The sequence below is a fragment of the Sphaerodactylus townsendi genome, linkage group LG11, assembly GCF_021028975.2.
Source record: "Sphaerodactylus townsendi isolate TG3544 linkage group LG11, MPM_Stown_v2.3, whole genome shotgun sequence".
In the NCBI taxonomy this organism is placed as follows: Eukaryota; Metazoa; Chordata; class Lepidosauria; order Squamata; family Sphaerodactylidae; genus Sphaerodactylus; species Sphaerodactylus townsendi.
In genome coordinates, this window is record NC_059435.1 from 71015134 (window position 1) to 71041965 (window position 26832).

At 51.4% G+C, this 26832-nt stretch overlaps 1 protein-coding gene across 1 annotated transcript in view; it reads left to right on the forward strand.

Annotated features, from left to right (window-relative positions):
- ACVR2B (activin A receptor type 2B) overlaps positions 1-25581 on the forward strand; it is a 168288-nt gene extending 142707 nt beyond the window's left edge. The window contains exons 4-9 of the mRNA XM_048510500.1: positions 1971-2080; positions 3324-3475; positions 7498-7641; positions 13969-14107; positions 17180-17310; positions 18865-25581. Of these exons, the coding sequence (XP_048366457.1) occupies positions 1971-2080; positions 3324-3475; positions 7498-7641; positions 13969-14107; positions 17180-17310; positions 18865-19059 (871 nt within the window). The 3' untranslated portion in view covers positions 19060-25581. The remainder of the gene's footprint in view (positions 1-1970; positions 2081-3323; positions 3476-7497; positions 7642-13968; positions 14108-17179; positions 17311-18864) is intronic.
- The last annotated feature ends 1251 nt before the right edge of the window (positions 25582-26832 follow it).

Genomic DNA, 26832 nt, shown 5'->3' on the forward strand with positions numbered 1-26832 from the left:
AGCAATGCAAGATGCCCCCCAAAAAGCATCAAGGACCTCAATGTGCATGTATATCTTTATGAGAAAAACAGAAGCCGCCACTCAAAGACAGTGTTTCACATATCAGAACTGTATCAAAACGACTACTCATTTGCAGAGAAAAGACCGAGCGACAGAAACAATTTGATTAATCGGCTTTCTGTGGCAAGCCACAGGGCACTGTTGGCTTTACCTTCTGCAGACACTTGGCAGTGTTTGATTTGTGGGAGTGCAGTATTATTTTGCAGAAAAAGTAGAGATGGAGTCTCCACATGCGTCCAGTTTAATTGGGGTAATGGCCACATGTGGGCACCCGTTTCTAGATGCTTTCAATGCAGTTGTCACAAGTCAGGTAGGACGCGCACAGTGCCGTTCCTGTCATCATTTACCTCCTGGATTTTCCTGCGTAAAAATCACTTGAATGATTCTGATAAGGCAATATCCAGTTCAAGGAACCAGTCTCAGTGATGTTAAAGATTCTGTTATGTGCGCTAAGCAGGCAGGCAGTGTACAAAGTATACTAAGAAGGTCTTGCCTGATAATATCTACAACAGTTATCCTAGTGCCATGGTGGCGAACCTTTGGCACTCCAGATGTTATGGACTACAATTCACATCAGCCCCTGCCAGCATGGCCAATGGGCCATGCTGGCAGGGGCTGATGGGAATTGTAGTCCATAACATCTGGAGTGCCAAAGGTTCGCCACCACTGTCCTAGTGGTATAGTGGTTAAGACCAAGTGTACTCTAATCTGGAGAAACGGATTTGATTCCCCACTCCTCCACCTGAGTGGTGGAGGCTTATCTGGTGAACCAGATGTGTTTCTGCACTCAGCCTTTCCTGCTGGGTGATCTTGGGCTAGTCCAGGGGTAGGGAACCTGCGGCTCGAGAGCCACATGCGGCTCTTCTGCCCTTGCACTGCGACTCCACGAGCCGAGCCGCTGGCCCCATCCTTGCCCGCCCTGCAGGCAGCAGGGCGGGTGCACCAACTGCCCATGGCCGCACGGGCTTCCCCTCTCGCCTGCCCCGTTGGAGCGGGGCGGGTGCTTTCCCAGCGGCCAGTGAGGCCGAGCTGCTGGCCCCATCCTTGCCTGCCCTGCAGGCAGCAGGGCGGACGCATCCATGCACTTCTCAGAATGAGCGGAGTAAAAGGTTAAAAAACGGTTAAAAAAGGTTAAAAAGGTAAAAAAATATATACAGTGTTATCTTTATTTTAAATGTCAAAAATTATTTGCGGCTCCAAGTGTTTCTTTTCCCATGGAAAACGGGTCCAAATGGCTCTTTGAGTGTTAAAGGTTCCCTACCCCTGGGCTAGTCACAGTTTGCTCAGAACTCTCTCAGCCCAATATACCTTCCAAGGTATCTGTTATGGGAAGAGGAAAGGAGAGGGATTTGTAAGACCCGTTGAGCCTCCTTACAGGAGATAAAAGGGGATTTAAATCCAAACTCTTCCTCTAAATGACACTTTTCTCACCTGGCCTTGGAAAATGCTCTAACGGAAGATAGATTCACGGCTCCCTTTTCTCCGTATGAGGGAAAACATGAGAGCCACAAATATTTCAGGGTTTTCAGCTACAGCATGGCATAAATGTGTGGTTTCATTGATGGTTGGCTGGAACATTTCTTACCTCTCCATTTTCTTTCTTTAAAGACAAAGCGTGGGTACAAGTGAGTGAAGCCCGAGTATATTAGAGCTATATGGAACTTGTATATTACTAGCTATATAACTTGCCCTTCTGTAAACTTAAAAGGGCTCTTGAGATTGCATGCGGAGACTGTTCTGCCTCTGAAGCCTCTCGTAACAAAAGATGGTGTGGTTCAGCGACACACAACAGAAGCCAGGTGATAAACAGAAAAGACAATTCCGTTGTGCTCTGGTTTCGACTTCTGTTGCAAGGATAATGTATGAACTGGCTGATATATTTTTATATTCCTGTTTCTTTTGTGCTGCAGGCAGGAGTGTGTGGCCACTGAAGAGAGTCCACAAGTGTTTTTCTGCTGCTGCGAAGGGAACTATTGTAATGAGAAGTTCACTCACTTACCTGAAGTTACAGGTCCGGAAGGTGAGGCTTGCATTTGTCACGAACAAAAGCTTTTGTGTTCTGCTAACCTTGAATTCCTAGGCGGGGTGCCGGGATACAGAAAAACTCATTAGAACAAGGGTGTTCTTCAGGTTCTGAAGTTTGAAAAGTTTTGCAAAGTTAGGTTTGTCTGTTTGTTACAGAACACAGCTAGATTCCTCCCCCGCCCCCCGCCCCCCCGCCCCATCCCAGTAGTGCAAATGAAACTATTGTGCAGCGGCTTCCCACAAAGAAAGAAAGAAATTCCTTTCCTTCCTCGATTGCTAGGGGAGGATCACCACAATCAGAATATTTGTGGGAAGAAAATACTGTGGTCTGCTTTCTGCAGATTGAGCTAAATATCTCAATTGGCTAGTACCGTGTTTCCCCGAATATAAGACAGTGTCTTATGTTAATTTTTGCTCCCAAAGATGGGCTATGTCTTAGTTTCAGGGGATGTCTTATTCTTCTGTGTTCTGTTCGCCGGGCATGCTTCCAAACAAAAACTTTGCTATGTCTTACTTTCAGGGGATGCCTTATATTTCACACTTCAGCAAAACCTCTACTGTGTCTTATTTTTCGGGGATGTCTTATATTGGGGGAAACAGGGTATCAAAATGCCAACTGACACGGAGGAAGGGAGAAGAACCAGCACAGCAAGGCAGCTGCCGGGAATTTCAGCATCGCTTCGTACAGTAGGAAGCCAAAGCACAGTTCGCTGAGTCCAGATGGTTAAGAGTGATGGACTGTAATCTGGGCAACTGGATAGGTTTGCCTGCTCCTACACTCGTGTCGATGCTTCCAACATCCCGCACTCGGCCCCGCCCCCAGATTCCCTGCAGACCAGCTTTTGCCCAAAGGTTGGGAGGGCGAGGTTCGGCTGACCGCTGCTGAGCCCCGCTCCTGAGCCGGCCTGCAGGGTGGCGTGGGGGCAGGGCTTGGTGGTGTTCACACCATTTGGTCGTGTGGAGGGGGCGCCCACCCCCCACATGACCAAAATGTGTGGAGCCAGGCTGTACGCCTCTGGTTCTTTTAGACAGCGATAGTCTTTTGGTCTTACTCGGCATGTAATTAATTATCTTTAATTAATCCTCTTTAAAGTGTTTGATAAAAAACTTTAAATAGTCTGAAAACAGTAGTAGAGGCTAATGTATAAGAGGGCGAAGCTGGAGACTCCCTTCTTGGTCACCATCTTGGGAAGGAGCATCCACCTGCTCACCACTTTTACTGTTGCTTCTCCTTTCAGTGGTGTATGAACCACCCCCACCGACCCCATCACTGCTCAACATCATGGTCTACTCTCTGCTTCCGATCATTGCTCTCTCCATCGCCATACTGCTGGCCTTCTGGATGTATCGGCACCGCAAGCCCCCCTACGGCCACGTCGACATCAGTGAGGTATGTGAGAAGCGGGGGAATCGATAAAGCAGTGTTGCCTCCTGCACCAGTTGTCCTGCCCGCAGAGTGCCTTGCATTTTGAGAGCCGTGGGTCAAGGGAACGTGGATTCACAAAAATCAGAACATGCGAAATAAAAACAATTAAAACCAACAAAAACACTCAATTAAAACCAGAGCTAATATACATAGTAAAGCAGTGGTGGCGAACCTTTGGCACTCCAGATGTTATGGACTACACTTCCCATCAGCCCCTGCCAGCATGACCAATTGGCTGTGAAGAAGAAGAAGAAGAGTTTGGATTTATATCCCCCCTTTCTCTCCTGCAGGAGACTCAAAGGGGCTGACAATCTCCTTGCCCTTCCCCCCTCACAACAAACTCCCTTTGAGGCAGGTGGGGCTGAGAGAGCTCCGAGAAGCTGTGACTAGGCCAAGATCACCCAGCTGGCGTGTGTGGGAGTGTACAGGCTAATCTGAATTCCCCAGATAAGCCTCCACAGCTCAGGTGGCAGAGCTGGGAATCAAACCCGGTTCCTCCAGATTAGATACACGAGCTCTTAACCTCCTATGCCACTGCTGCACCTGCTGTGCTGGCAGGAGCTGATGGGAATTGTAGTCCATAACATCTGGAGTGCCAAAAGGTTTGCCACCGTGGTATTAAAGTATCAATTGAAGCACTGAGTGAGGTGGAGGGATTGCCAGATGAAACAAAAAAAGGTCTTCATGCCAGTGGAAGATGACTGGCAGAAGATGGCAACAGAAGGGGACAGACACATCTCCTTGGGAAGAGAGTTCCAGCATTTGGGTGCCACCACTGAGAAGGCCTCTCCTGGGTTCCCACCCGCCTAATCTCAGAAGGCAAGGGCATTCAGTGAAAGGCTTTAGAAGATTATTGTAGTAGTCAGGTAGCATAAGGGAGTAGGCGGTCCTTCAGGTATGCTGGTCCCATACCCCATAGGGCTCTAAACATTATATTAGTTGAAAGTGTTGTGAATAACCTCGAACCATCACGAACATGAACAGAATCACAGAGTTGGAAAAGACCACGAGGACTATCCAATCCAACCCCCTTCCATTCAGGAACACACAATCAAAGCACTCCTGACAGATGGCCATCCAACCTCTGTTTGAAAACCTCCAAAGGAGACTCCACCACATTCCGAGGTAGTGGATTCCACTGTCGAACAGCCCTGACAGTCAGGAAGTTCTTCCTAATGTTTAGATGGAATCTCTTTTCCTGTACTGAATCCATTCCTTCTTGTCCTAGTCTCTGAGGCAGCGGAAAACAAACTTGCTCCCTCTTCAACATAACATCCCTTCAAATATCTAAACATGGCTATAATGTCACCCTTTAACCTTCTCTTCTCCAGACTAAACATACCCAGCTCCCTTAGCTGCTCCTCATAGGGCATGAATTCCAGACCTTTTGCCATTTTTGTTGCCCTCCTCTGGACCAGTTCCAGCTTGTCGGTATCCTTCTGGAATTGTGACACCCAGAAATGGACACAGATGTGGTCTGACCAATTCAGAAAAGAGTGGTACTATTAACAACCCTCGATCTAGACCAGGGGTCTTCAAACTATGGCCCTCCAGATGTTCATGGACTACAATTCCCATCAGCCTCTGCCAGCATGCCCAAGTGGTAGGGCTCATGGGAATTATAGTCTATGAACATCTGGAGGGCCATAGTTTGAAGACCCCTGATCTAGACACTTCTGTTGATGCAGCCCAGGAGTAGGGGGTATATCAAAACTGATTAAAGAGATTTGTAGTAAAGTGATCTACCAGGGCTAGTCATGATGGCTTTGCTCTTAAAGCCTCCTGAGTACTAAATGCTAATTGCTAAGGAAGGACTGCCTTTGAGCTTCCCAAAGGAATCTAGACTTGCCGATGCTGAAAACGTGTGGGTGCTGTCAACGATGACCGTTCTGGGGTGTTGTGGGGTTTCCGGACCGAATGGCCATGTTCCAGTAGCATTTTCTCCCGACGTTTCGCCTGCATTTGTGGCAGGCATCTTCAGAGGATGCCAGCCACAAATGCAGGCGAAACGTCAGGAGAAAATGCTACCATTCGGAAACCCCACAACACCCCAGTGATTCCGAATGCCTTTGACAATACGGTGACTGTTCTCCTATTCCGTAATGGTTTTCTGCACGTTTCCACAAGTATTGTGAAAAATGGAAAAAATTTAAGGGAGGAAGAGAGAAGTACCAGAAAGCCCCCGAGAATATCTTATGGAACATTGCCTCTAGAAACTTCCGTGGCTGCTGGGAACGGGGTACAAAGGTTGCCGAATTCCCCTGCTTGTGTTTTGTTTTCACAGAAGTGCATTAGGCTGATTTTGCTTTCCTAAGTAATGCTTTTAGTCAGCTTGGCATTTTACCATATATTATTCTAATTGAAATTCAGAGAAGGGGGGAAAAAAGCCATTGCTTTTGTCTTTAAATATTGAAATACACTTTGGAGAAAACAGTAAGGTCCTTAATGCGGCCTTTACAAAAACAAAACAAAACAAAGCCGGCTTTTGCAGTGTATCGATGGATACAGTGACGAAGTTGCTGATCTGAATTGTAGTCGACGTATATGTGTATGTATATGGGGAAAAAAAATCAAGGTTAAACTTTCTAGTAGGAACACTCATAACGTGGGAGTATTGGGGCACTTCGTGCATTGTATTTAGATGCGCTCTTCAGTGCTAGGATAGATGCAGGGAGACTTGAAACACAGCTCCCCGGGGGTGTTTGTTTTGGTTCAAGGTCATACATTAGATGCTGCATTGGATCAGAGTTGTAAAGGTGACTGTGTGGTCAAAGACTAGTTTGCAGATATCTTAACAATATTATTCAATGTGTAAAGCAGGGGTCCCCAATTTTTTCGGCTAGCGGGCACCTTTAAAATTCTGACACTGGATGGTGGGTGCAACCACAGAATGGGTTCCACAAGAGGCAGAGCCAACCACAAGAACGGTGGAGGATTTGCACTGGCGTAGACAGCACTCATTCGTAGGATCCAGACCATAGTTTACTCATTAGTTTTCCATAACAGAGGTGCTACGGATTAAAACTGCAGACTAATCTGAAGTCCACCATGAGTTCGGACTCACAATAATGGGGGTATAAATTACAGGCAAAAGGTACCGGTTGAACAGTGAGAGTAGTTCAGCAGTGGAATTGGCTGCCCAGAGGGGCTGTGAGCTCCTCCTCGCGGGCAGCCTTCAAACAGCATCTGGACAAACACTTCTCAGGGATGCTTTAGGGTGATCCCGCATTGAGCAAGGGGTTCAACTAGGTTGCTTGCATGGTCCCTTCTAACTCTAGGGCTGTTTCCTCACGGGCGGAATACAGCGTCCCACAGACGCTAAAAACAGCATCCCTGGGGAGGGGTTCGATGCAGCTGCGGTGGCCTCACAACCCCCGAGCATTGCAAAGCCGCTGTTTCCGAACGTTTTTCGGAAATAGCGGCTTCCAACGGCAGCAGCTGGAAGGTGCCATTCCCCCCCCTTTCCCGAACGCCTTACCGTCCCTCCGACCTTCAGTATTTACTTACTTGGAGCCAGGGGACACGCCCCTCCCCTAGAGACTCCAGAGCTGTCGCGCAGCCACTTGGGGACTGAAGTGTCCCTAGCCCTGGAGCAGTGCGCCGGAAGGTCGGAAGTGATGCAGAGAGCGTTAGGAAGAACAATCCCAACCTCAGCATAGGCTGTACACGTCTTCCCCTAGATTACACAGGACTGTCCGTGTGAAGCGGTCCCAAGTGTGTGTGTGTTAAATGCGTTCACAGCAGACGCACCCCATATCAGCATGGCGATGCAGAGAGCAGCCCTATGATTCTGTGATTCTAAGTGTCATGTTTTGCAGCTGATTGGCTTGGGTCAACTTGGTGGGGATGGAGTAGAGAGAATCTTTGCCCTGAGGCCCATGAGGCCAGAGCCATCCCATAGATTGCCTGTTGGCCATCCATGGAGTGAAAACAAATTTGTGTCAAAGCTGTCATTTGCATCCTGTTAAGTGATGCCTCTTTCCTAGGACCCGGGCCTTCCACCCCCTTCTCCATTGGTTGGACTGAAGCCTTTGCAGTTGCTGGAGATCAAAGCCAGGGGGCGCTTTGGCTGCGTCTGGAAGGCTCAGCTGATGAATGATTACGTAGCAGTGAAAATCTTTCCCATACAGGTGAGTGGGCGACCCTTTCTCCTGTACAGGAAGAATCACTTCCTGTCTGCCGTTTAGATATCAGAGACATTCTACCAGCCCTGGATTAACCATTAAGCAAAATAAACATGTGTTTAAGGCCTCAAGTAAAGAGGGCCCCGCGGAGTTGTTTTCTACCTTATCTCTGTTACGTGTCGAAGCAGATTTGTTATGCCAGATTAATTTTGGGGATATGATCAAAGACTATGCACTTTTAAAAATTCAGGAGAAAATTTTTTGTAGTATAAAGTTATAAGTAAGCAACATTATTTTGCATCTTTGATTTGTGTAAGTTAAAATGCTGTGCATCTTCGAGGCAAGAAAACAATGGAATAACATACATTTTGTTTCATACAAATAATTACGTTTATCAGAATATATGTAACATTACAGTGTACTATTGCTTTTATTTTGAATTACGTATACAGTATATGGGGGTACCTTAATCTTTTCAGTGCTTAAGGCCTCTAAAAGTCATAATCTGTCCCTGCATTCCAGGTTGCTGGTCAGCAACTAGTTTTTAACTAGCGCTAAAGCCCATTTTAAATTAAAATAAAATGGACTCAAGAAGGGGGTGGATGGAAATGAATGACTCTCCAGGAGAGCAGCCCATATTGTTATGGGCGGGGGAGGTTCCTGGTGGGGGAAGGTGGGCCGGGAATGTTGTGAGTCCTGCACACTGATTGGCTTGGGGTTCGTCGTCGGACATTCCATCCCTTAGGCAATTATGTATAAGGACAGGGGACCATGTTTAGAACAATTTTAGCAGCATCCGCACCTTCTGTGCTTCTCCCCCACCCCCCAAACAAGAGTTTTAGCAGAAGCTGTGAAAAAGCCCTTTGTAGCATTTCAGACTCTGGCCTCAGAACCAGACAAAGGGCCCGAGTTATATCCCTTCTGTCCCTTCTTTGAGAAAGTCCCCTGCACAATGTAGGAATTCACAGTTACCTTCTGTCCCCACTCCCCCATGGACCTGTGCTCTATGCTCAGAGGAAGGCAAAAAGTACTCCAGGGTCCTGGGGCCATCCGACCTTCCTGACCCCAGAGTGGCAACTGGCATTATCCTGGGCATGTATGAAAAAGCCACAAGAGCTGAGCGTCGACTCACCTTTTCCTACCCTCCCTCTCATGATCTTCTCAGCACTGGATGCTTTCTAAGATCATCCATTTATAATAGAGCGAACGATTCCCAACCAGAGGTTCAGTGATGGTACCCACAGAATTTCCTCGAACTTACGTCCCAGGGGTACCATGAGCCTATGCTACCGCCTGCCTCCCCACACCGGAATCTTAAAATGGATTTTGAGAGAGTGATGGAAACTTCATGGGCTCCCTTTAAACAACGATGAAAAACAACATTGTTTTGTTGCCCTAAGTCCGGTGTGTGGATTGGGGTGGGGGTAGATTTAAAGGGAGCTCTCCCTTTAAATCCCCCAATCCATGCCAAATTTAGGCAAACAACGCGGCTGTCGACGCTGGTTTTCCCTCCCCTCCCCCTGATTGCCCCTCCCCCCACCTACAGGCCAAAAATGGAAAAAACCCTAAAAAAATGCAAAAAAATTCAACTGAACTTCAAGGGTACCCTGAGATATGAAGAGCGAGGTCAAAGGTACCACGACATCAAAAAAGTTGGGAAACACTGCTGTAGAGGCTGAGGTAGGAGCCTTGCAGTACCTTTAGTGAGCAACAGGTTGACTATGGCATAACCTCCTGTGCGCTGGAACCCCACATATATCACACAAAAGTGTGTGCCATAGCTGAATTTCTTAGTCTTTAAGAGGCCACAAGACTAGCATGTCTGTTACCTCTTAGGAATGTGTCCTCTTTGGCGACATAGCAGTCAATGTAGAAGGGCTCTGATCTAGATCCTGGAGAGCTGTCGCCAGTCAGAGGAGACATCAGTGATGTTGATAGGCAGTGTCTAAGGAAGGGGTGTCCAACTCTGGCCCTCCAGATGTTCATGGGCTTCGATTCTCACCAGCCCCTGCCAGCATGGCCAGTTGGCATCTTCAGGCATTCATGGGTTGCTTGCCCCCTGCACAGAATGCTTGACTGCCGGCGTGGTGTAGTGGTTAAGAGCAGGTGGATTCTAATCTGGAGAACCGGGTTTGATTCCCCACTCCTCCCCCTGAGTGGCAGAGGCTTATCTGGTGAACCAGATGTGTTTCCACGCTCCTAGATTCCCGCTGGGTGACCTTGGGCGAGTCACAGTTCTCTCAGAACTCTCTCAGCCCCACCTACCTCACAAGGGCTGTTTCCGCACGGCGACAATGGGGGTTGGGTCGGCGTATACGACGTTGACCCAACCCCCCAGGGACCGTTCGCACGAACGGTCCCAGAAACAGCTGGGAAGACGGCATCCGCGGAGCGCTGTCGCCCGGTCGACCTGCCGTGTCTGTGGCTGTCCGGCACGTCGCCGAGGCCTGGGGACACGCCCCCCCCCCCCCCCCCCCCCCACCCCCCCCCCCCCCCCCCACCACCCCCCCCCCCCCACCCCCCCCCCACCCCCCCCCCCCCACCCCCCCCCCACACACACCAACCCCCCCACCCCCCCCCACCCCCCCCCCCCCACCCCCACCCCCACCAACAACCACCCCCCCACCACCCCCCCCCCCCCCCCCCCCCCCCCCCCCCCCCAACCACCCCCCCCCCCCCCCCCCCCCCCACCACCCCCACCCCCCCCCCCCCCCCCCCACCCCCCACCCCCACCCCCCCCACCAACCCCACCCCCCCCCCCCCCCCCCCCCCACACCCCCCCCCCCCACCCCCCCCCCCCCCCACCCCCCCCCCCCCCCACCCCCCCCCCCCCCCACCCCCCCCCCCCCCCACCCCCCCCCCCCCCCACCCCCCCCCCCCCCCACCCCCCCCCCCCCCCACCCCCCCCCCCCCCCACCCCCCCCCCCCCCCACCCCCCCCCCCCCCCACCCCCCCCCCCCCCCACCCCCCCCCCCCCCCACCCCCCCCCCCCCCCACCCCCCCCCCCCCCCACCCCCCCCCCCCCCCACCCCCCCCCCCCCCCACCCCCCCCCCCCCCCACCCCCCCCCCCCCCCACCCCCCCCCCCCCCCACCCCCCCCCCCCCCCACCCCCCCCCCCCCCCACCCCCCCCCCCCCCCACCCCCCCCCCCCCCCACCCCCCCCCCCCCCCACCCCCCCCCCCCCCCACCCCCCCCCCCCCCCACCCCCCCCCCCCCCCACCCCCCCCCCCCCCCACCCCCCCCCCCCCCCACCCCCCCCCCCCCCCACCCCCCCCCCCCCCCACCCCCCCCCCCCCCCACCCCCCCCCCCCCCCACCCCCCCCCCCCCCCACCCCCCCCCCCCCCCACCCCCCCCCCCCCCCACCCCCCCCCCCCCCCACCCCCCCCCCCCCCCACCCCCCCCCCCCCCCACCCCCCCCCCCCCCCACCCCCCCCCCCCCCCACCCCCCCCCCCCCCCACCCCCCCCCCCCCCCACCCCCCCCCCCCCCCACCCCCCCCCCCCCCCACCCCCCCCCCCCCCCACCCCCCCCCCCCCCCACCCCCCCCCCCCCCCACCCCCCCCCCCCCCCACCCCCCCCCCCCCCCACCCCCCCCCCCCCCCACCCCCCCCCCCCCCCACCCCCCCCCCCCCCCACCCCCCCCCCCCCCCACCCCCCCCCCCCCCCACCCCCCCCCCCCCCCACCCCCCCCCCCCCCCACCCCCCCCCCCCCCCACCCCCCCCCCCCCCCACCCCCCCCCCCCCCCACCCCCCCCCCCCCCCACCCCCCCCCCCCCCCACCCCCCCCCCCCCCCACCCCCCCCCCCCCCCACCCCCCCCCCCCCCCACCCCCCCCCCCCCCCACCCCCCCCCCCCCCCACCCCCCCCCCCCCCCACCCCCCCCCCCCCCCACCCCCCCCCCCCCCCACCCCCCCCCCCCCCCACCCCCCCCCCCCCCCACCCCCCCCCCCCCCCACCCCCCCCCCCCCCCACCCCCCCCCCCCCCCACCCCCCCCCCCCCCCACCCCCCCCCCCCCCCACCCCCCCCCCCCCCCACCCCCCCCCCCCCCCACCCCCCCCCCCCCCCACCCCCCCCCCCCCCCACCCCCCCCCCCCCCCACCCCCCCCCCCCCCCACCCCCCCCCCCCCCCACCCCCCCCCCCCCCCACCCCCCCCCCCCCCCACCCCCCCCCCCCCCCACCCCCCCCCCCCCCCACCCCCCCCCCCCCCCACCCCCCCCCCCCCCCACCCCCCCCCCCCCCCACCCCCCCCCCCCCCCACCCCCCCCCCCCCCCACCCCCCCCCCCCCCCACCCCCCCCCCCCCCCACCCCCCCCCCCCCCCACCCCCCCCCCCCCCCACCCCCCCCCCCCCCCACCCCCCCCCCCCCCCACCCCCCCCCCCCCCCACCCCCCCCCCCCCCCACCCCCCCCCCCCCCCACCCCCCCCCCCCCCCACCCCCCCCCCCCCCCACCCCCCCCCCCCCCCACCCCCCCCCCCCCCCACCCCCCCCCCCCCCCACCCCCCCCCCCCCCCACCCCCCCCCCCCCCCACCCCCCCCCCCCCCCACCCCCCCCCCCCCCCACCCCCCCCCCCCCCCACCCCCCCCCCCCCCCACCCCCCCCCCCCCCCACCCCCCCCCCCCCCCACCCCCCCCCCCCCCCACCCCCCCCCCCCCCCACCCCCCCCCCCCCCCACCCCCCCCCCCCCCCACCCCCCCCCCCCCCCACCCCCCCCCCCCCCCACCCCCCCCCCCCCCCACCCCCCCCCCCCCCCACCCCCCCCCCCCCCCACCCCCCCCCCCCCCCACCCCCCCCCCCCCCCACCCCCCCCCCCCCCCACCCCCCCCCCCCCCCACCCCCCCCCCCCCCCACCCCCCCCCCCCCCCACCCCCCCCCCCCCCCACCCCCCCCCCCCCCCACCCCCCCCCCCCCCCACCCCCCCCCCCCCCCACCCCCCCCCCCCCCCACCCCCCCCCCCCCCCACCCCCCCCCCCCCCCACCCCCCCCCCCCCCCACCCCCCCCCCCCCCCACCCCCCCCCCCCCCCACCCCCCCCCCCCCCCACCCCCCCCCCCCCCCACCCCCCCCCCCCCCCACCCCCCCCCCCCCCCACCCCCCCCCCCCCCCACCCCCCCCCCCCCCCACCCCCCCCCCCCCCCACCCCCCCCCCCCCCCACCCCCCCCCCCCCCCACCCCCCCCCCCCCCCACCCCCCCCCCCCCCCACCCCCCCCCCCCCCCACCCCCCCCCCCCCCCCCCCCCCCCCCCCCCCACCCCCCCCCCCCCCCACCCCCCCCACCCCCCACCCCCCCCCCCCCCCACCCCCCCCCCCCCACACCCCCCCCCCCCCCACACCCCCCACACCCACCACGCACCCCCACCCCCCCCCCACCCCCCCCTACCCCCTCCCACCCCCCCCCCCCCCCCCCCCCCCCACCCCCACCCCCCCCCCCCCCACCACACCCCCCCCACCCCACCACCACCCCCCCCCACCCCCCCCAAGGCTGGTGGGAATTGTAGTCCATGAACATCTGGAGTGCCATAGGTTCGCCACCACTGGCATAAGCTGAATGATGTTCATCAGCCCATATGTGGCAGCCTACCATTTTGGAGGTTTTCCTCCTGCCAATAAGTGCAAACCCATGGAGTTGTCCAGTCAGGGATCTGGAAGAACACACCATGTGGCCGCTGGTAGCCTTCAGCTTGGCGAAGTCTAGCTGGGCAGGCTTAGAATACCCACTTGGCATATACCGAGGGTAGGGAGGGCAGGAAAACCGGTCTTACCTGCTTGTTTTACTACCAAGACTGAATACGGTTGTGTCATTAAAGGATGCTAATTGTTTATAGAACCATAGAGTTGGAAGAGACCACATATAACACATATGACTTTACTTTGAGTTTGGGAGTGCAAAGTGCTAGCAAGTCACAGCAGACTGATGGCAACCCCACAGGGTTTTCCAGACAAGAGACTGACAGAGGTGGTTTGCCATTGCCTTTCTCTGCACAACAATCCTAGCATTCCTTGGCAGTCCTCCATCCAAGTACTAGTCAGGACCAACCCTGCCTAGTTTCTGAGATCGGACAAGATTAGACTAGCCTGGGCCATCTCAATTTACAGTTCACAGATTAGTCTGGATAGTAGATACATACCCTATGCTACGCAGGCAGTGGAAACTACAAGTAAAAATACAAGAAAGCTATAAAATTTAAAAAGCAGGCGAAGGGAACTTTGACTATAGCTGCGCTGAAAATCTTACTGTTCTCTGGGATACTACTGGACTCAAACATAGATAGCCGTGATTCTCCTTCTGTTGCCTTCCAGTGTCAAAAGCAGATTTTTCTTTTTTGTCTCAGGTGGGAACAAGAAGATACATGGCTCCTGAGGTATTAGAGGGGGCGATAAACTTCCAGAGAGATGCCTTCCTAAGAATAGACATGTATGCCATGGGGCTAGTTTTGTGGGAACTGGTCTCCAGGTGTCGAGCAGCTGATGGTAAGTCTTGTGATCTCTGCTGTGCCCCAGTGTCAGGAGCAATTCTACTGTTGGTAGTCTTCAGGGATGGGTGTGCTCTTCTAAAACAAAGCCATGTTTGTAGCACTTCTATAGCAGAGTAGGACCTTAGTTCGCTAACTGGGAGAAAGCTGATGGTGAAGTAAACGTGGTTATAGTCTGTCTCAGAAAAAGATTTTAGTAGGGTTGTATGTTCCCCCAACACAGAACTCAACATGCCAGACCTTCTTTGCTCTGCTTGGGTCTTTGTGCCTATACATGCTCTTGTATCCAAGTACCATGTTTAAAGTATCAAAGTACCATGAGAGCCAGCGTGGCGTAGTGGTTTAGAGCAGGTGGATTCTAATCTGGAGAACTGGGTTTGATTCCCCACTCCTCCACCTGAGTGACAGAGAGTTATCTGGTGAACCAGATGTGTTTCCACACTCCTTCATTACTGTTGGGTGACCTTGGGATAGTTCTTAGGAACTCTCTCAGCCCCACCTGCCTCACAAGGTCTCTGTTAGGGGGACAGAAAGGGAAAGGAACTTGTAAGCCCCCTTGAGTCTCCTTACAGGAAAGAAAGGTGGGGTATAAATCCAAACATCACTCCTCCTCCTCCTCCTCCTCCTCCTCCTCCTCCTCTTCTTCTTCTTCTTCTTCTTCTTCAATAATGCACAAAATAATGGTTTTGACAAAGGTGGCACATAAAAAAGAATGATAATTCTCATGTTTGTTCAGAACCATATTCTGATATGGAAGCATGCAATTTTCTGAATCTCTGCTCCTCAACTGACCATGCTAACATCTCTTTCTGAGACAGAACATAGTTTTTAAGGTGCTGCTGGCATCCTGTCTAATTTTGTGAGAAACCCTGCTAATTCCGATTAATAGGTGTTCAAGTAGGACTTCTTGCAAAGGCTTAGAAAGTAGTGGGTGGAAGGTCATCATTGAAAAAGATCAAGGATGTGTATACACTGATTTAAGTAATCTGCGAGGTGGTATTTTGAGTAAAACCTGGATCCAGGCAAGCAGAATTGGCACAGCAGAGTTGTGAGGGAGGGAGATACTTGCTTAGGGACACCAGGTGAGTTCATTGCCGAGATTAGAACCAGAGACCTTCCAGATGGTAGCTCATTCTCTTTGTCTCAGCACTTTGCTAACTCCCAGTATTGATTACAGTGTGAACTGTGTGATTCACTGTCACGCAGTGTTGAGAATTGATAATAAAACTGCAAAGATTGTCATGCCCTTATATAAAGCAGTGGTGCAACCGCACTTGGAGTACTGTGTCCAGTTCTGGTCGCCACATCTCAAAAAGGATATCGAGGAGATAGAAAAGTGCAGAGAAGGGCAATGAGGATGATTGAGGGACTGGAGCACCTTCCTTATGAGGAGAGGCTGCAGCGTTTGGGACTCTTTAGTTTGGAGAGGAGACGTCTGAGGGGGGATATGATTGAAGTCTATAAAATTATGCATGGGGTAGAAAATGTTGACAGAGAGAAATTTTTCTCTCTTTCTCACAATACTAGAACCAGGGGGCATCCGTTGAAAATGCTGGGGGGAAGAATTAGGACTAATAAAAGGAAACACTTCTTCACGCAACGTGGGATTGGCGTTTGGAATATGCTGCCTCAGGAGGTGGTGACGGCCACTAACCTGGATAGCTTTAAAAGGGGCTTGGACAGATTTATGGAGGAGAAGTCGATTTATGGCTACCAATCCTGATCCTTCTTGATCTGAGATTGCAAATGCCTTAACAGTCCAGGTGCTCGGGAGCAACAGCCGCAGAAGGCCCTTGCTTTCCCATCCTGCACGTGAGCTCCCAAAGGCACCTGGTGGGCCACTGCAAGCAGCAGAGTGCTGGACTAGATGGACTCTGGTCTGATCCAGCAGGCTCTTTATGTTCTTAAGGCCATTGCTTTCACCTCCTGCACGTGAGCTCCCAAAGGCACCTGGTGGGCCACCGCGAGGAGCAGAGAGCTGGACTAGATGGACTCTGGTCTGATCCAGCAGGCTCTTTATGTTCTTAAGGCCATTGCTTTCACCTCCTGCATGTGAGCTCCCAAAGGCACCTGGTGGGCCACTGCGAGTAGCAGAGAGCTGGACTAGATGGACTCTGGTCTGATCCAGCAGGCTCTTTATGTTCTTAAGGCCATTGCTTTCACCTCCTGCATGTGAGCTCCCAAAGGCACCTGGTGGGCCACTGCGAGTAGCAGAGAGCTGGACTAGATGGACTCTGGTCTGATCCAGCAGGCTCTTTATGTTCTTAAGGCCATTGCTTTCACCTCCTGCATGTGAGCTCCCAAAGGCACCTGGTGGGCCACTGCGAGGAGCAGAGAGCTGGACTAGATGGACTCTGGTCTGATCCAGCAGGCTCTTTATGTTCTTAAGGCCATTGCTTTCACCTCCTGCATGTGAGCTCCCAAAGGCACCTGGTGGGCCACTGCGAGTAGCAGAGAGCTGGACTAGATGGACTCTGGTCTGATCCAGCAGGCTCTTTATGTTCTTAAGGCCATTGCTTTCACCTCCTGCACGTGAGCTCCCAAAGGCACCTGGTGGGCCACCGCGAGTAGCAGAGAACTGGACTAGATGGACTCTGGTCTGATCCAGCAGGCTCTTTATGTTCTTAAGGCCCTTGCTTTCACCTCCTGCCTGTGAGCTCCCAAAGGCACCTGGTGGGCCACCGCGAGTAGCAGAGAACTGGACTAGATGGACTCTGGTCTGATCCAGCAGGCTCTTTATGTTCTTAAGGCCATTGCTTTCACCTCCTGCATGTGAGCTCCCAAAGGCACCTGGTGGGCCACCGCGAGGAGCAGAGAGCTGGACTAGATGGACTCTGGTCTGATCCAGCAGGCTCTTTATGTTCTTAAGGCCATTGCTTTCACCTCCTGCACGTGAGCTCCCAAAGGCACCTGGTGGGCCACCGCGAGGAGCAGAGAGCTGGACTAGATGGACTCTGGTCTGATCCAGCTGGCTTGTTCTTATGTTCTTATGAGAACCAGAGCAGTTCTTTGTCATGTTCCATGGATTTCCATTATCAAGTGACGTTCCCCCTTGTTTGTGCTTACTCAGGTCCAGTGGATGAGTATATGCTGCCGTTTGAAGAAGAGATCGGTCAGCATCCGTCCCTCGAGGACCTCCAGGAGGTGGTGGTTCACAAGAAAATACGTCCCGCATTCAAAGAACACTGGCTTAAGCATCCTGTACGCTCTTTACCATTAACCTCTTCTCCGCCAGCTAAGAGTGCTAGTCTTTTTCTGGCCGTCAGAGGGAGGGTGGGGAAAACGGACAAAAATGGTATCATGCGACATCACCTCTGGGTGAGAACCTGAAAGTCACATCGCTGTGTTGTGCAGCACTCTAGGAATTCCCCAGTCTCTATAATAAAAACTATAGAAAGAGGGAAATTCCTGGAGCGTTGTCTGAATCAGTGATCTCACTGCCAGGTTTTCACCCGAGAGTGGCATTGGCCATACTCCCCCCTCACTTTTTTTGTCCCTGCTGCACATTGGAGAGGCCAGTGGCCAAAGTGGGCAACATGGCGAACCTACTACCAGTTGGGTTCAGAAGTATGATGCAACACAAGTAGATGTCCCCTTAGAAGTCCATTCCCAAAGTAAAAATCTGCATCAGTTTTTCTAAAAAGGTACTGCCTTGAAGGATAAATAAAACTCCATTTTGAATTTATTTCTACTCTTCCTTTTGCTGTGGCTCTGGACAGCTATTCAGAGGGCACTGGCAAGAAGGAGAGAAACAGGTTTTGCAGGCATCAGTATTTCTCTTTTTCTGTTTAAAATGGCAAATCAGTTCTAAAAACTCCGATCCAGTGTGGACAAACTGCAATCAGTTTTCTGAAAACTAGCTTTTGTGTCCATCCCAGGGAATCCTCTGGCTCGTTAGAAAAACAGACTTTTGTTCCTTCGATGAGTTTATAGATCAGTGATGGCGAACCTTTTCAAGACCAAGTGCCCAAATTCCAACCCCAAACCCATTTATTTATTGCAAAGTGCCAATGCGGCAATTTAACCTGAATAACCCCCTCGAGCAGGGGCCAGCCTGCTGTAGCCTTCAGCAAGTCCCACATGCACTGCTCTGCATCTCTCTAGCATCTCTGCCACCTCTGCCCCCCCCCCCCAACCCGGGCAGCAGCCACCTGGAGCACAGGCACCGGGCCCGCCAGCCAAGTCCTCCCCGCTCGCTGAGGTACACGCACATCAAGTCCAGTGGCCCAGGCCAGCCTAGATGTGTGGGGGAATTCCCCCCCACATGACAAACCCTGTGCGCATGTGCCCACAGAGACGGCTCTGAGTGCCACCTCTGGCACCCATGCCATAGGTTCGCCACCACTGTTATAGATGGAGCAGCGGCCAGGCTCAAAACATCAGGAGACTGGTGACTAGATCTTTTGCCTATTTTTTTCAACAAAAAACAGTAGCCATGCAGAAGGGAGGGCAGTTGGTTAAAGAAGAAGAGGAGTTTGGATGTATATCCCACCTTTCTCTCCTGTACGGAGACTCAAGGTGGCTTTCAAGCTCCTTTCCCCTCCTCTCCCCACAACAGACGCCTTGCGAGGTAAGTGGGGCTGAGAGAGTTCCGAAGAATTGTGACTAAACTGAGAGCCACAGAGCTTAGACATTTGGGGGCGATTAATCCTTTCCTGTTGCCAGTTTCTGAGATTGGCAGCTACATCAAAGAGGGAAGAGAAATGGGTTCCAGTAGGGGCTTACCTCTGTTTCCTTCTCCTTTACCTCGATCAGGGTCTGGCGCAACTTTGTGTCACCGTAGAAGAATGCTGGGACCACGACGCTGAGGCGCGCCTCTCAGCAGGTTGTGTGGAGGAGCGGATTTCTCAAATACGCAAATTGGTAAATGGCACTACCTCGGACTGCCTCGTTTCCATCGTGACCTCCGTCACCAACATGGACCTGCTGCCCAAAGAGTCAAGTATCTAGATCCTGGTTCACTTAATTTTTTTTTTTTTGGTGTCTTTCCAGACTCAGTGGATTTTTTTTTTAAAAAAAGTTAAACCACACACACACGAATGCAGCTGCTATTTTAATCTTGACTTTTTACTATTGCTGTTGTTATTATTATTGTTGTTGTTATTATTATTATTGTTGGAGGTTTTTTTTTTTGATCGGATCAATTTTACCAGCACATTGTTCTACTGTATTAAAAAGAGGGGATAAAAGACAAAAATGAGGACATCTCAGCAAGCATTCGGGTGCCGACTAGTGAATGCAGGCCTGATGCAGGTACCTCAAAACCTCAACAGACTCGCTTTGTTTCCTTTTTGATTCTGTTTTCTGGGTTTTCTCTCTTCCCAGTGTGTCTTTTTTTTTTTAAATAAAAAACCCCAGAGCATCTGTGATATCCAGGATACCACCTCCCCTTCTACAAGACATGTTGCAAAATTCGGAGGAAACTTAAGACTGTTACATAAGATTACACTTCAGAAAGGAACTTTTTTCGCCCTGAAACCTTTCCTTTTCATTTTTTAAAATTCTTTTCTATTGTCGACAGTGAGCTTGAAAAAAAAAAGCAAAGCAGATGTGTCTTTTACGGGTCTAACGGGTGTTGTAACACGGGGGGAGGGGGAGAAACTGAGAAGAGAATGTTGATTCTTTGATGGTAGAATCGAAAGGGAAAAGTTTAGTATATGGGGCGGGGGAGAAAGAGACGTTGGACTTTTGCAGCATCTGGAGAAACATCTGCTATGGAGCTACTTCTCAGGTAAACCGTTAATGAGAGGGAGAGCCAGTTTTGAGGCAGAGCATCGCACTGCTGCCGTGTACAGAGAAAGTTGGGTCACAGAGAATCACAGACAGAAAAGAAGTCCTTTTGCTGATTTCTCAGGCTTCGGTGTTTGTTTCATAAAAAAGGAAACTCTTTTATTCGCGGTCAAACCAGGCAAGATACTAAAAGAGTGCAAATTAAACCTCCTTCCCTCAATGTGCTGCTTCCCAGGATGAATTGGGGAGGGCGGGTGTCTCCCCTCAGCTGCAACTTAACATTAACAAAATACCTGGAGTTTCATATCTCCCAGCGTCTTATCTGGTTTGATGCATTGCATGCCGAGGATCTTTTAAAAAATGCATTTAAAAGCACCATCCTACGCAAATGTGCACCCTTCAAAAGCCCATTGAGTTCAAATAGATGCAGAAGGGTGTAACTTTCATGCCCTTTTGCCCAGGTTTTCCAATGCCACACTTCCGGTTTCGGGCTTGTCTAGTATTGGAAAAATTGCAGGAAAGGGCGAAAGGGCATGACCGCATCCATTTTGTTGGGTCCCAAATTGTGCAAAATTGCATTCTGCTTGCATTTTATGCAGGAGGTATAAATCAAAGGCCTGCGGATGTCTTGCAACGTGATGATTAGAGGAAAAGGTCCCGGGCCAGAACTCCTGCCCGAGTCCTGCTTTTCCAAAAGAAAGAAGACAGCCAAGCAAAACTTTGGCGACTGGAAGCTTTTTTTAAAAAAAATACATTACAGATCTTAAGGATTAACAGAAGAATTATTCACGTGCAGGAGAACTGGCCACCTGAGGCATGTTTCCATTCTTATTGGTCCCCACTGAAATCAGAGAGACTTACTTCCAAGTAAACGTTGTCAAGGTTTGTCTCTGGTGGAATTCTGTTGACAACAAAGGCTCCCTGTTTAGCTGTTTATGAATAACTCCAGGATGCATAGAAGGGCTAAGAATTTCTAGTAAGAAAACAATGGATTGGTCCCCCCCCCGCCCCCAGAAAAACAACCCTGCATGTCCCGCAGTTCTTTATTGGAAGCAGTGATCCTTAAACTGGTTTGAAACTCGTTTCCAAGTTGTTCGTATTTGTAATGGAGTTTACCTGTCTGATAATCATCACAGCCTGAACTTTTGTATGTTTACTCAGAAGTAAGTCTCACTGTTGGCCGTGGGTTAAATATTGCCTATGACTACAGCCTCCGCTGAAATTCAGTATTTACAAAAATTCTTCTTTCTCTGAACTCTGTCACCCAACTCTTTTGTCCTCACAGTGGTACATATTCCAAAATACCATTAATTCTCTTATGCCATAAACTCGCTCTAGTCAGTGAATGTTCCTAATGCTGCCGATTTCAACATTTAAATATTTTTTTAACTTGCAAAACATGCAATGGTTTTTTAAAGGAAAAAAAAATAGAACACACATAACGCATTACGTGGCTTCCGAGGTTCGAACTTATTTTTAAAAAGTTGCGGGAAAACTTCACGACCACAGACCACCTCAAACCAGAAATACCTCAGAATTTTCTACTTGTATGAGTTTTATTATATATTTTGTTAGTTGTGTTGTCTCGTGGTACGTATATTTTAATGTAAGTTGGCTTTTTTGACAAGGGAGGTTTTTTAAAAAAAAAAGAAGGAAAAGAAAAAAAAACAATTCCAAAATCTTTTAGGAAGTTCTACCGTTTTGTTTTGTTTTATAAAGCATCATTGTAAATACGTGTAAACGGTTTTAGAATAATTGCCTGTAGAAGGTTCCCTGGGCATTATTCTCTCTAGTTTTTGAAGGCTGTTTCTATTCTGTTATTTGTGGGGGCAGCGGGGGCACAAGCAGTTTTAGTAAAAGATCGACACATCATTTTCTCTTGAAATCTTTCTCTTGTCCCCTGAGTACAACATCAATCTACAAAAGAAAGTTGTTTTTGTTGACAGATTTCAGCACGTTTTTCCGGCAAAGCAGAACAAAGGAATCTTTTGTAACCCGTCAAGGATTCCTTTTATCTTTCTTCCCATTTTGTTTTGTTGAAACTCCGTCATCCCTTTGATTGATAAAATTATCCACGGTTAATGCCGATTAAAAAGAATCCTCTAAGAAACATGCAAAGGCCAGCACCTCCACTCCAAAGTAATTCTGCCAACTGAGGTTGGACTCTTCTGGAGTAGATAAGAACAGAAGTCGAGGCCTGCTGGATTTAGCCCAAAGCCTTCCCCTCATATGGCCTCCTGGCATTAGGATGTAGTAGTCTGTAATATAGAATTGCCGAGAGTTTCTTGACAAACATAAAAAGGGGATATTATTGGGGAAGGAGAGAGGAGATCACAGGTTGGTGGTGGTTGTTTTTAGATAACCTTTAATGGCATAAGTTAAAAAGATTTAAAGTCAATACAAAAATTAAAAGATAAAACGCAGAGCAAGATTAAGATCGTTTGTGTATAACCGTGCATAAAAACCTGGCTGTTTGCTCCAAAGCATCCCTGGATTTGTTGTTTAAAAGATAAACGGTCTTCTGCTCATCTGTTCAGCATTTTAAGCCCAACATTAAGGTTGAGAGGAACTTTGTTCTGGCCCTGTTACGAAGGGGGCAGTAATACAGAACATAATGTACAGTTTCTGCAGTTTTCAGCACGCAGCTGCAAAAACGTTCGCTATGGGGTGTTTTGGAGCCTCTTTCATCACTCAAAGCGGCCAAAGTGATGGCACATTGGTGCTCCGGGTTGGAAAGAGCGAACAAACATCTGGCCACACCTAGGCGGCTGTATGGGACGCCAAGGGAGAGGGGAGAACAGAATTTTTTTGCATCAGCCGTCAATTCCTGATGTTCTAATTCAAAAAGTCTAGATTTTATAGTGAAGAACATCGCATTGGGAGGGAGCATGGCCATGACGTCAGGAGGCAGGCCCAAGTCTTGGAGATTTGCATCTGAGTGGGCGCACCATTCAGTAACATGCAGAAAAGTTAGAGCCTGTGCAGTGGGGCTGGTTGTGTTGGATTTGATCAGGGGTGGCCACGGCAGCAGGGGCTGATGGGAACTGTAGTCCATGAACATCTGAAGGGCCAGAGTTGGATACCTCTGGATTAGATGTTCCTGAACAAGCTACCTTTTGCCTTCAGAAGGCAGCAGGGAATCGCTTTTGATGTTCAAAAGAAACCATTCCAAAGAGATGCGAGCGACTCACGCCCTCCTTTGTCTAGGAGTAAATTTTGGCACCATTCGTGTCAACCAACAGCCACAGCCCCGATAAATGTGTCCCAACAAAACAACGAATGTCAGATTTCTTCCTTGACACAGAGTTCCTTGGAATGAATAGTGAACTCACAAGTAGAGCATGACCCGGGTGGTGCCCCAGTCAGGTGCCGTTGGGAAGCACTGCTCCGTTCACTAGAGGAGGACAGCAGAAGTTCTGATATCATGAAAATGGGTCGGCTTCAGGAAGCGAAAACAGAGGGTGTGCCATGTCACCTTATTAGCTACCAGGCTGATTGGAAAATAATTGTTCTAAATCAGACATCAACTTGCTAAATGGCTTAAACAAGCTACTCTTGAATATAGCGAATTATACCCTTCATGATTGTAGCAAAGTAAGCAGCAAGCCGGATCAGCTTAAGGGTGCATCCAATCCAGCCTCCCATTTCACACAGTGGCCAGCCTGATGCCCCTGGGAAGCCTTTCTTTGTCGTTTATCCCTCCACTACCCATTGGTATTCAAAGGTGAACTGCCTCTAAATATGAAGGTTCCATTTAGCCAACATGGCCAACCATTTTTAAAAGAATTGTTCTTGGAAATTGCCTTTTAAAAGTTAATATATAAATGGCTATTATTAATCATGCATGTTTATACAGAACGTTGCATCCTTATTTTCTCTGTCTTTAGCTTTTCTTACCCAAAAGGGAAGAAAGGGGTGGGTGGGTGGGCGGGTGGAGTTTCAAGACAGATGAAGGAAAAGGAACAAACTAACTTTTACAAATTTGGTTGAAGACGGAAGATTGGCATGGTTTGTCAAAGGCATTCACAGCGGGAATCAACTGGCTGTTGGTGCCAGACCACAGCTGCACAGCCTGGAAAACCCACAACAGCCATTTGCATGGTTCTTTTGAGGGTGAAATAAAAGGATTATACCAGTCACAGGAGATTTTTAAAAAGAAGGCCAAAACCAATGGTGAAGAACAAGGTAAACATATTTTTATTACTCAGTTAAATCTCCAAAATTCCCTCTGATTCACCAAGAAGCTTCTTCAGGGGATTCTGTTAGCCTTGCGGTGATTTCCCCAAAAGAGTTAAAAAAATCAATAGCAAATAGCCACTGGAGGAAGAAATGCAAGAATTTTGGAAATTTAACTGAATAATAAAAAATATTTACCTTCTTTTGCACCAGGGGGCTTGACCTTATTTTTTATTTCCTGGTTTTAAAAGGTGGAAAGTAATAACTCTGTCAGTTTCCCCACTTCTCATGTAAAATGGGCATCCTTAAACCAAGTCTGGCTGTGTGTGAAAGAAACCCTGGGATGCAGAAGTCCCCTGATCATAGTGCTGCAAACCCCAAGACAGAGTTACTTTGCTGAGGGTGCATGCATGAATTACTTTTAAGCTAGGGGTCCCAGTTGATGATACCATTATAGTCATGCTAGGTCTTTTTAAAAAGGTCCCAGAGAAGCACTCCTCTGAATACTTCCAGACCCGGTCCAAAAGGACAAAAGATGCCTTCCCTTCCCACCCCGCCCCTCCCCAAAACACATTCCATTCATGTCCTGGGGAAATCGGCATCTCCTTCATTTCAGGCGCGATTCAAAAGCATTGAGAAGCTGAGGTCACTTGCAATTCCCCTTCAGTAACTTCTTTGGAACATCCAAAGCCGTGGTTGCTTTGGAACATTAAAGCAGCTATGAGGACCTTCGCCTCTTTCACTCCAGTCCTCAATCTCCAGAAGAAAATCCATGCACACGAAGGATGAATTTCAAGAAAATATCTTAAATGCAGGTAGAATTGAGGATGATGAATCTCAGGATATTCCGCCCTATCAAATGTTTATGGGTGATAACTGCAGGCCAAGGTCTTTTTCTGATTAACCAGGAGTTCATGACTCCTGACAGTATGTCAGAATGTAAATTTGCATTCTAATTGGCCTTTCCTGGTCCATAGCTTCATTAGAGGTTAAAAAAAAAAAAGATGCTTCTAAATTATCAGGCAAAGGCCAGCCTTCCCTCTTTCTACTGTGTTCCAACATTGGGATGAAACTACATTTTCAGGATTGACTTTTTGGAGGGATCAGTTCAGGACTTCAATTTGGCACGTGGAGTGAATTTAGTGTATTCAGAACTGGCTGGAGATTGGCTGAATTAATTAAGTAATTTAATTTAATGAAAGGGGGGGGGTGTTTTCAAGACCCCCACACGTGCTGGCAGACTTCATTGGGTTTGGCAGGTCCCAAACTGTACAAACTTCACTTAGGGATATTCTAACGCTTGATGAAAACATACATGACTTCATCTTTGTGATTGATGTTGAAAAGAGGATGCTGGAAAGAGGGGTGCTGTCAAGCTTTTTGGGGGCTGAAATGAAACAGAACGATTAAAGAGTCAAATATACCGACGGTGATATATCTTCGTCAATGTGGATGGCGGGGAAAGATGTGCGGTCTTTTAATTACTGTAATAGTTCTGTTGCTTCTAAGTACATGACCCCCTTCTTGTGGTGTTGTTGATGCAATTTCTAAACTGGACTTGTTACAGCAGTTGCCTTTGTTCTTCTCTTAACAACCGACACAACCCTGTGGTTTCTTTAACAAGCTTTAAAAGTATGTAATGAAAGTGCCATATGAGTTCTAGAGAGTGCGCTCAACCTTCCCTTTGCAAGGGGTGGGAAGAGAAACACCCACACGTTATTCTTGGTTGTGTTAAAACGTCTTCTACCAATTCCCCACTGAATGCCGGCTATCTTGCAGTTGCCGGTAGCCTCTCCTTCCTCACAGATTCTTGCAGATCATTTTATTATGCAAAACAAACCTTGGTGTGATCTAATACGAGTTGCCTCTCCTTGCTTACAGATCCTACAGATCATTTTGTTATGCAAAGAAACTTGGCATGTTCTATTGTCAGTGTAGCTATACAGCTGGGGCCATTGGTTTAAGAACATAAGAAAGAGCCTGCTGGATCAGACCAGAGTCCATCTAGTCCAGCATTCTGCTACTCGCAGTGGCCCACCAGGTGCCTTTGGGAGCTCACGTGAAGGATGTGAAAGCAATGGCCTGCTGCTGCTGCTCCCGAGCACCTGGTCTGCTAAGGCATTTGCAATCTCAGATCAAGGAGGATCCAGGTTGGTAGCCAAAGATCGACTTCTCCTCCATAAAGCTATCCAATAGCTCCTTTTAAAGGCTATCCAGGGTTAATGGCCGTCACTCACCTCCTTTTGTGGCAAATATATTCCAAAACACTCAAATCACACGTTGCGTGAAGGAAAATGTTTCACTTTTATTACGAGGTCTTTCTAATTCTTCCCCCAGCATTTTCAATGAATGCCCCTCTTGGTTGCTAGTGACATGGTGAGAAAGAGAGAAAAAATGTCTCTCTGTCAACATTTTCTACCCCATGCATAATTTTATAGACTTCAATCATATCCCCCCTCAGACGTCTCCTCTCCAAACTAAAGAGTCCCAAACGCTGCAGCCTCTCCTCATAAGGAAGGTGCTCCAGTCCCTCAATCATCCTCGTTGCCCTTCTCTGCACTTTTTCTATCTCTTCAATATCCTTTTTGAGATGTGGTGACCATGTTTCCATGTTTCTGATCAGTATGTTTGCAAGCAGATGATGCTGAACTGTGCTAAAACTCTATCAAAATGACTTTCTCAGCTAGCTAATGGTGGAGTCTGAGCAAATTTCCTTCTCTGTTGAAAGAGTTCACAGTCCACATTGTTAGCTTTCAGTGTTCCTAACTCTCAATTGGCTCCAGAATACAGAATACAGAAGGCAGTAGCCATGCATAA